Consider the following 10921-nt stretch of genomic DNA (forward strand, 5'->3'; position numbering starts at 1 on the left):
TCTAGCTGCTTTCAGGGGGATTGCTTTCTTGCACAAACCCAATGCACTGCCCTCTCCCTTGAAGTGCAGGTAGCTGATAGAGACTCTCCAGCCTGAGATTAAGGAATGGATGGGGAATACGAACTGCTTTGGGCTTTAAACATTACTGAATTCTGGAATGTAGTTAGAAACATTACTGGATTCTAGTTTTTGCAGCTTTCTCACTGAGGTCTTCGATGTGAAAGGCTACTCATATTGTTCAAATACGGGCACTACTGCTTGTATGTTGCAGATTCCTAAACTATAGTTCTCGTGAGACTCCCTCCTTGAGCTTCAGGAATGTATATATCCTTCACATGTATTCAGTGCCTGTTTATGTTTCCTCTTGGATGTCCTATAGTCATTTCCAACTTGCTTCCTCACTGTAGTCTGCTTTCCTGCCTGTGTGCCACCATCTTCTAGCTGTCAGGAAACCTGGGAATGATTCTAGTTTCCTATTTCCCTCAATTCCCCCTCTCTCTGTCTACTTCTTGGTAGGAATTCCAGTATATTAGTTAGAAATCCTCATGAAGGGGCGCCTGGGTGGCTCAGTCGGTGAAGCGTCCGACTTCGGCTCAAGTCATGATCTCACGGTTCGTGAGTTCGAGCCCCATGTCGGGCTCTGTGCTGACAGCTCGGAGCCTGGAGCCTGCTTCGGATTCTGTGTCTCCCTCTCTCTCTGCCCCTCCCCTGCTCATGCTCTCTCTCTCTCTCTCTCTCTCTCTCTCCAAAATAAATAAACATGAAAAAAATTTTTTTAAATCCTCATGAAATCCTCTGACTTTGTCCTCCAGTCACTGTTCATACTAAAGCTAAGTGATCTTGAAAGAGTTCAAATTTGATTTTGTAACTCGTTCAAAATTTTTTCAGTGTGGGGAGGAGTTAAGATGGCAGAGTAGTAAGGGGACCCTGGGCTTGTGTCATTCCTTGGACACAGATCAACATCAACCCATTTTGAACACCTATGAAATTGATCTGAGGATTAACAGAACAACCTGCATAATTTGAGGCAGAGAACACAGCAGGTGTGTGCCAAGAGGTGAACTAGGGGAGCGAAGAGCTGCGGTGCCACAGAGTGGAGGGAGGGAAGGAGGAGAGAGGGAGGGAGGGAGGGAGAAAACAAACATGGGGGGGAGAAGCCCAAAGGAAAATCGAGGTGCACCTACCAGAAGGGACATGAACGCTAGGCAGACAAAAACAGCAGGTGGAAGGAGGGTCACAGAAGTAGAGAATGTGAGCCAGAGTTCTTTGAAAAGATAACTAGGAATTAGCCAGGAGAGATGAGAGGGTAGGAAAGAATCCAATATTGAGCAATAGGGGGTTAGAGTGGAAGTTACCTTGATAAAAACAATTTTTACTGTACTTAGACTTGCTAGTGAGAAGTGGGAGAGGGGCAATTTCTTATATAAATGAGATCTTTTTTTTTTCCTGAGGAGATACTGTATAATCGACATACAACATTAGTTTCAGATGTACATTATATTTGTGTATATCCTGACATGATCACCACAATAAGTCTAACATCCGTCAGCGTACATAGTTACAGAATTTTTTTTCTTATGATGAGAACTTGTAAGATTTACCTTCACTTAGCAACTTTCCACTATGCAATACAGCATTAACTATAGATGCCATGCTGTACATTACATCCCCATGACTTAGTTATTTCATAACTGGAAGTTTGTACCTTTTGACTCTCTTCACCTATTTCACTCACCTCCAACTCCCCACCTCTGGCAAGCACCACTCTGTTCTCTGTATCTCTAGCTTATTTTTCTTTTTCTTCAAGATTCAACATATAAGTGAGATCATACAGTATTTGCATTTCTCTGACTGATTTATTTTGCTTAATATAATCCCCTCAGGGTCCATTCATGTTGTCATACATGGCAAGATTTTACTTCTTTTTTATGGCAAAACAAAAAATAAGTGTTGATGAAAATGTGAAGAAAAGGGAACCCTCGTATGTTGTTGGTGGCAATGTAAATTGGTGTAGCCACTATGGGAAACAGTATGGAAGTTCCTCAAAAAATTAAAAATAGTACTCTCATATGATCCAGCAATTCCACTTCTGAATATTTATCCAAAGCAAATGAAAACACCAAGTTGAAGAGATATATGCACCCCTATGTTCCTTGCTGCATTATTTACAATAGCCAAGATACGGAAGCAACCCAAATGTCCGTCAATGGATGAATGGATGTGTGTGTATATATATATATATGTATATATATATATATATATATATATATATATGCAATGGACTATTACTCGGCCATAAAAAAGAATAAGATCTTGCCATTTGCAACAACATGGATGGACCTAGAGGGTATTGTGCTGAGTGAAATAAGTCAGACAGAAAAAGACAAATACCACATGATTTCACAAGGTGTGAAGTCTAAAAGCAAAGAAAAAAAAACACAACAAGCAAAATAAAACAGACTCATAAATACAGAGAATAAACTGGTAGTTGCCAGAGTGGAGGGGAGTGGCAGGATGGATGAAGTAGATGAAGGGGATTAAGAGGAACAGGGGCGCCTGGGTGGCGCAGTCGGTTAAGCGTCCGACTTCAGCCAGGTCACGATCTCACGGTCCGTGAGTTCGAGCCCCGTGTCAGGCTCTGGGCTGATGGCTCGGAGCCTGGAGCCTGTTTCCGATTCTGTGTCTCCCTCTCTCTCTGCCCCTCCCCCGTTCATGCTCTGTCTCTCTCTGTCCCAAAAATAAATAAAAAAACGTTGAAAAAAAAAAAAAAAAAGAGGAACAAACTTCCAGTTATAAAATAAATAACTCATGGGGATGAAAAGTACAGCATACAAAATATAGTCAATATATTGAATAACATTGTATGATGACAGAGGATGACTACACTTATTGTGGTAAGCAATGAGTAATATGTATTGTAGTGTATACAACGTATGTCATACACATATATATATTATATTTTGTTGTATGTATAGTGAGAATTGTTGAATCGTTGTGTTGTACATCGGAAACTAATATACTATCATATGTCAACTACACTTCCATAATAAAACAAAAATATTTTTTAAGGTTGCTTTGGTTATTCAGGGACTGTGGTGGTTCCACACAAGTTTTAAGTTTTAGAATTGTTTGCTCTAGTTCTGTGAAAAACGCCACTTGTGTCTTAATAAGGATTGCACTGAATCTACATGTAGATTGCTTTGGCTAGTATGGATTTTAACAATATTCATTTTTCCAATCCATGAGCAGAATATCTTCCCATTTACTTGTGTCTTCTTCAATTTCTTTCATCAATGTCTTAGAGTTTTCAGTGTCTTTCACTTCCTTTGTTAAACTTATTCCTAAATACTTTCTTCTTTTTGATAGAATTGAAAATAGGATTGTTTTCTTAATCTCTTTCTGATAATTTTCTGGGGTTTTTTAGTGTTTGTTTTCAGTGCAACAGGTTTCTGTAGATTGATTTTGTACCCTGCAATTTTACTGAATTTATTTATTAGTTCTAACAGGTTTTTGGTGGAGTCTGTAAGGTATTCTATATGTAGTATCATGTCATCTGCAAATAGTGACAGTGTTACTTGCAATTTGGATGCCTTTTATTTCTCTTTCTTACATACTTCTGAGGAGTTTGGCTATTAGAAAAGCAGAGATGGCGGCTGCACTGATCCCAGATCCATTTACTTATGAAAAAACTCTTTATATTTCAGAGTCAAATGAGGAACAAAAGGGTTTTTTACAGACCTGAGTCTCAAACTTCTGTCAAGAACTGACTCCTTTAAACTTTAGGTTGAATTAAAAGCCACTTCAGAAGATGTTCCAAAGTCTCCATCTTTCACTTATTCCACCAGCAATGATTCTTTATTTCCCATTTCTGAGCTCTCTATTCATTCCGCTTCTCTTAAACCCAAAGAACATCGATACCCTCCAAAAGAGCATTTCCATATGTATGTGTTTCTAGATCCAGTTGAGGCAAATTGTTGATCGTGCCAATCCCAAACCCTTCTCCTAAGGATTGTCTTAGACTACTTCACTTTTAAAAATAGTTCAGTATAACTTATACGTGCCCCTATTCTAAGTGGATTGCCTTCAGTGGGTGGAGACAAGTTGTCTCTGATATGCCATTCTAGGGTTCTGTGGCCCATGATGGTATAGGCCCACCACAGCCATGTCCAGGCCTAGTCTCCTCCCTACAGGTATAGGAAGCTAATTTATGCAATGTCTTCTGAGTGGAAGTCTGTTTAAGGGGCCTCCCTAAATCTCTCAGCGTAGTCACAGTTCAAGTCACTGGAAAATATCTTTCAGATTCCATGAAAGCCATGGAATCACGTGATTAGTGCCAGTTAGGTTTGAACATTAAAGAGTTTACTCATTAATCAGAGATCTATGTTTGATACACAGTTTTCAGAGGGGATGTTATAATCCTGCAGCTTTAACGTGTTCATGTTATCAAATGATATAAGAACCCAAAGCCCCAGATTAATACTTGGAAACTGTACTGTCAACCTCAAACACAGTAAGGTAAGCATAATGTGCATTCCTGACTTTGTCTATAAATGTGCAACTATTCCCTCCCCATTGACAGAGCACGGGCTTGGTGGTAATCCATCTATGCCACCTGAACACCTGCACACATGCGCACTCGCACACACACGCATGCGCACTCGCCCAGCTCTCCCGTGTCTGCATGCGGGCATTTACAAGATGCCCAGCTGAATGTAGCCGGTGACTGTGGGGTATGGCAAAGGTAACCATCCCTGCTGATAATTGATTTTTACCCTGAGGGTAGCAGTTTAGATGGAGAGAAATGGGCAAATACATGATAAATCATCTTTTTTGAGGTCAAGTCTTTTTGAGGTTAGACTAGGTCTGTCTCGCATCACACGTGTGCTGAAACCAAACTCATGAAAGAGTACCTAAGGACAGAAAAGAAAAATAAACGGCCACTTACCAAGTGCATTTTCCAGATAACAGTGTTTCAATATTGATGAAGGTTTAGAATTTAGGATGATTCTATGTTATTGAATCCCTTAGCATTCTCCCCCTGTCCCTGAAATCTTTCAAAATCCTTCTAGTTTTTCAGGACATCAAAAGCCAAAGCAGCACAAGTTACTCTTGGTATAAATGCTGAAAAGTGTCTCCTATTACTTGAAAGAATACAAAGGATTTAGACTTCCACATGTAAAATGATCATGGCCTCTTTTCTAGGCTTTTGGGCGTATAACTTTCATAAGTCAGTTGGCCCATCAGAGTAATTAAATTAAAGAGAACAGTTTTTAGAATGGAATATACTGTCCTCTGAGTTTTGGTGAAGTTTTATCATATGCATTTGAGTAGCCTAGAATAAAAGGCTATATTGCAGATTTCACATATCCTTTACCCACCATTTCCACTCCAGTCCTGCTTCTAGCCTTTGGAAGTCAGTGTCTCCAGTACCCTGTTGCCATATATTCCTTCACTTTCTGATCACATAACCCTCTACTTATAACTCTGCAGCATCCCCACATTCATTTTCTATATCAAGACAAACCTCATGACCTTCTGTTAAGAAAGCCTGCTCAGGGGGCGCCTGGGTGCCTCAGTCAGTTGAGCGTCCGACTTCGGCTCAGGTCATAATCTCACGACTTCGGCTCAGGTCACAATCTCACGGCTTCAGCTCAGGTTATGATCTCACGGCTCATGAGTTCGAGCCCCACGTCGGGCTCTATGCTGACAGGTCAGAGCCTGGAGTCTGCTTCGGATTCTGTGTCCCTCTCTTGCTGTGCCCCTCCCTCACTCACGCTCTCTCTTTCTCTCAAGAAAAAATAAAACATTAAAAAAAAATTTTTTTTAAAGCCTGCTCAAGGCTGGCTTTCATCAGTGTCTGATATCCCTGTTCACCATTTTACCTGCTCTCTGCCCTTCCATGTGGAAACCATCCTTTATGCGAGCTCAAAAGGCTGTTTCATTGACCTTTTCTTCTAAATCCCCTAAGCTCTCTAATGCATGTGTGGGTATAGGTTTGGATGAAAGAGTACTCAAAATGTACACAGTGTGTTGTGAAACATATTGGCATTTTATTAATTGTATTCCAGGTAAACACATTGAACTGAACCGCAAGTGAACTTGCTATTGAAGTTAGATAGAAACTCCTACCACATCGGACTTCCGGGGTTTGGTACAATCATTTGTCTTGATGGCCTCATGTATGCAGTCGCTATAGTCAGTATTACACTTGCCACATTTACAGCTTATAGCTACCGGGTAGGAGAAATAGGGAGTAACATGGTGTGGGCATCCTGGTATTTCTACAGTCTTGTACAGGAAGTCTCTGTAGGTGCAAACATCTTGGGACAGAGCATATTTGGGAAGAAACAGTTTGCCATTGATATCCTGAGGGAAGAACAGAAGAGGAAGCAAAATGTTAATTCGCTTACATCCCATAGATACAAATAGGACTGGGGGAGGATTCCTTAGTCCCATTCCCCAATACCAATTCAGCATATCCACACTGAATCCTATAGAGACAAAAATGACATACACACACACCTCTCTTTTATCCTTGATCGTGGGAACAAGATAAGGTTTAAATAAACTTTGGGAGTAAAACTATTGTAAAAATTATCTGTACCAACTGTATGGAGTAGGTCCGTATATTATAACCTAGGGACTCTACCTCTAAGGAGCCAATGACCGTTAGGTCTGCGAAATGAGGTTGTGATTTATCTCATTTCCTTTCTGGATAGAAATGGACTGAGTCTAGGTTTATCTAATTTTCAGCTAAAAGAAGTGAGATGAACTACATACCCGTGTCATACAGTATCCAGCACAGATGGTGGTATTGATGGTTAGGCAATAAGCACACTCTTTCCTTTCGACATGCATCATATACTCAGTTGGAAAACAAAAAGACATCGCTTGTCCACATGCCAGGCCAAAAAGCACGGACATCACGTAGATTGCAGTCATGCTAAATCAAAGACAAAATTAAAGAATCTATTACGTGAATCCTTTAGGACATTTAGAAAGAGCTACAGTGCGTGTGCATATGTGTGTGCATGTGTGTGTGTGTAAATATATATATTTATCGAATGCCTACTTTGTCCTAGGCCCTATATTAGGTGTTTTTACATACTTAGTACTCTCAATAACCTTTCTTTATAATGTGGCCATGAGCCATATACGTCATAGTGTAGGAACTCACATAGCAAATGTCCTGCTTGCCAGTGCCACTTAACAACACTGGGCAGTGAAATGAAAAGCCTGAAACATCACAACAGAAAAGTGACAGACACATAAGGTCAACTCAGCGCAAAACAATTCATTCGGTAGAAACAGTTTAAATACCTGCCTCTAATTATAAGAAGTGACTTAACAGCCCTCAGTAGGGGCTTTTCAAAACAGCAGTTTTCTAAAATCTTTGGTTCGATAGTTTAAAAGGCCAACAGACTAGTCATAATTAGAAAGCGTATAGAAACCAAGAAAATGTATAATCAAACTGTAGTGCCATCTCAATGCAAATAAGCTTGCATACAATTCTATCCAATGTCCGGCAAGGAAGATGAAGCTAGAGAAAGCCTAGAATGGGCCAACTATCCTAGTGTTATTCTAACCGGTGTTAAAGGGTTAACCCAGAAATCTAGAACCCCCCCCCCTTTTCCAACCCTGAGAATATTCTCTGATGGTTGAAAGAAGTGGAGTTGGACAAATAAAAGTTATTTTACTAAGAAAATGTATGGGGCGCACTATCTTAAAACAAATTATAGAAACAAAAAATATAGGTTGACATAGTGAGAGTAATACCATTCAAGGACAGATCTACTGTGGGTTAGCCGGGAAAATAAAATGAGGTTTCACTACCTGGAAGATAACAGAGGGTCCACTGTGCCTCAAGTAGAAGGAGAATATGTATCTCAATAGAACCTGTTTAATGGAGAGTCTGTTCAATATTGATGGGTCATTCTAAGCAGATGGATAATGTTATTATGACTTATAGCAGATAAATTAGATAAACATATACTGAGCATTTGAACCAGACGATGAGAAATACAAAATGGATAAGCTATGGTCCATGACTTCAAGGGCTAACAGTCTAAGGAGAGAAGTGTGAACACTAATAATAAAAGCATTGTTCTAAGTGCTCTGAAAGAGTCCAAATCATGACTCCAAGATACAAAATTATAGAAAACGTCTCCTGTATAATATACAAGGAAGTGAAGTAACCCATTTAAAAGGGTTTTCTGGTTAACTCTTTTGGATAAAATGTTGCATATTCAAGTATTCTTTGGAATTTTTTGGTATTTCAGTTAAGGAGTGAAAATATAAGAATTTCTGGCTCATGGGTCTGGTTTTCTCAAGTGCTTCACAAATGTGAGCTCCGTCTATGGTAGAGAATTGGTTCCATTATTTTAAAACCACAGATTTAGAGGATTCTCTAAGAATGATATAAAATATTCAGCCATCATGATCATATGGTTCTTGCCTGTCTAGCCAACTACTGGGTTTTTGCATAAAAAATAATTAACTCGGATATTTTAACTATTAGCTCTGTCTGTGATTCTATATACAATAGATGTGTGGTGATCTGGTGAGAATATTGGTCCTGGAGTTAGGAAACAGAATGCTATTTCAAGATCTCCCATAGATCTATGAGAAATTGACTAAAATATTTAATCTATCTGGGCCTTATTTTCTCATCTGGAAAACATAAAGAGACAAGTAAACCTAACAATTTTTTTTTTAATTGTAGGATAAAACACTGTTTTAGAACTTTTACCCACTGTTGCCATATTCATTATGGATACTGTATATGTTTTGAGAGTTCCTCTTATAAATGTTAAACTCTGAACTAACAAAAGGAAAAATTAAAAATGCTGAGTTACTGGGTGGCTCAGTCGGTTAAGCATCAGACTTCATTCAGCTCAGGCCGTGATCTCATGGTTCCTGAGTTCGAGCCCTACATCTGACTCTCTCCTGTCAGCACAGGGCCCACTTTGGACTCTCTGTCCCCTTCTCTCTGCACCTCCCCCATTTGCATTCCTTCTCTCTCAAAAATGAATAAAAACATGTTTAGGAGCTCCTGGGTGGTTCAGTTGGTTAAGTGTCCGACTTCAGCTCGGGTCATGATCTCATGAGTTCATGGGTTCGAGCCCCAGGGCAGGCTCTGCGCTGACAGCGTGGAGCTTGGAACCTACTTCAGATTCTGTTTCCATCTCTCTGCCCCCACCCCCTCCCTCGCTCACATTTTGTCTCTCTCTCTCTTGCACATATAAAATAAAATGAAAAAAAAATTTTTTAATAAATAATTTTTTAAGTGCTGAATTACAAGCAATAGTAGCTGTATATTTTTGTGAGTGTAAAAAAAAGTAAGAATTGTTCTTTCCCCTTCATTGCAAATAGTAAAACTTCACCCACAGAATCTTTCTGAGCCTGTTTCTTCATCTATAAAAGGAAGGCTTAGAACTAGAAGATGATCAGGAAGGTCTTTTCAGCACAAATAGATTGTGATTCTATGTGATAAATTAGTGCCAGTTCCCTGAGCTATAAGAGTTAGTGATCTAGAATTCTGCTTCCAGATTTCATTACAATTATGAGTAACTGAGCAATTTAATATCATTTGCCTTCATTTTTCCACATGCTCCTTCCTGAAAATCATAAAAAGAATAAAACAATATGTGTGAAGCTCTTGGAATGCTATGGAACAAAGACTAATAACTATATAACACTATATAAATCACTATTAGTTAATACCTCCCTATATGATCTGCCATAATTTCTCCTTTATTGTCACCTGGATTCTCATCTCTGCAACTTAAATGCCTCTTTAAAATCATCATAAGTGATTTATTAAGCACCTAAAAACAGAAGGCATGATTTCAGGTCCTAATAATGAGAGATGCCTCTTTCAGTGGTATGACCATCTGTCTACACTTTCGACATTTTTTCCTATATAAAGTATCTTCTTTCCTTTGCCACTTACCCCACCTTTTTCCTCCCTCCCTCTTTTTTTGCTCTCACTACCTTCATTCTTAATAAACACATTGCTCTCTACTCTGCTAAATTCCTTTGCCTATCTTTTGTCTCCAAATTCCTTACTATGCCATAAAAAAATCAATTGCCCACCCTATGAGCAATCCAGAACTTCACTAAAGCAATATTTTTCTGGAAACCAAAATATACTATAAGGCAGGTGTGTACATTAGACACTATCCAAAGTGAATTTACTGTAAGTTTTCCCAGAAGTATATGATCATCAAACATAACCATTAGTAATTGACAGGATCTAATACACTGATAAAAATGTTTAAATCAAAATGTAACCAGAGAAAGCCATGAACATCAATCAGCCTTCATTAGAGAACTGACCAGTTGTTCCTCTTACCTTAAGTCAATGTAGTTTTTCATATCTTTATATATGTCATTCACTCACCTCCACCACCATTGAACAATTTTGGAGCAGTAATTAGAATTCTTGGAGTCTATTGAAGCAAATTATCACTTAGCACTTGCCATTTTTGAGTATTAGCTAAAATCATGAAAATGAAGAAAGAATTCAAGTAAGAACATTTCATTTCACAAAGCCTTTTCAGTGTAGACACCTACCTTACTTTGCATTGGTGAGCTGATGGTATAATGACCCAGACTAAAAGCTCTTGGTTCATTTTATACCCTTCAGGATAATTCCTCTCTGATCTTCTTGTTTATATAATTGCGTTTGAATTACTGCTTTCTTATCTGAAAAAAACATCTATTGAAAATTCATACTTAACCCCAAATAAAATGTGTTTAGACAAACAATTTCACAACATATTCCCCTGGAAACTCTGACATTATTGCAGCATGAATTTTCCTCTCTCTAATTTCAAAATAAAATTACCCTTTTAAATACATCCTTTATTAATATTTATTAATATTAACAAAGGATACACACAGAAGGAAAAAAAACATA

At 38.7% G+C, this 10921-nt stretch overlaps 1 protein-coding gene across 1 annotated transcript; it reads right to left on the bottom strand.

The window, feature by feature from the left end:
• Positions 1-6028: 6028 nt before the first annotated feature.
• On the bottom strand, positions 6029-10505 carry TSHB (thyroid stimulating hormone subunit beta). Its single transcript, XM_019457937.2, has 3 exons — positions 10403-10505; positions 6781-6943; positions 6029-6366 (listed from the first exon to the last, which is right to left on the bottom strand). Exons 2-3 carry the CDS (start codon positions 6940-6942, stop codon positions 6112-6114), a joined length of 417 nt encoding a protein of 138 aa, XP_019313482.2. The 5' UTR covers position 6943; positions 10403-10505; the 3' UTR covers positions 6029-6111.
• Between the last annotated feature and the right edge of the window lie 416 nt (positions 10506-10921).

The sequence above is a fragment of the Panthera pardus genome, unplaced genomic scaffold (genome assembly GCF_024362965.1).
Source record: "Panthera pardus isolate Hobbes unplaced genomic scaffold, ASM2436296v1 HiC_scaffold_11, whole genome shotgun sequence".
Classification (NCBI taxonomy): Eukaryota; Metazoa; Chordata; class Mammalia; order Carnivora; family Felidae; genus Panthera; species Panthera pardus.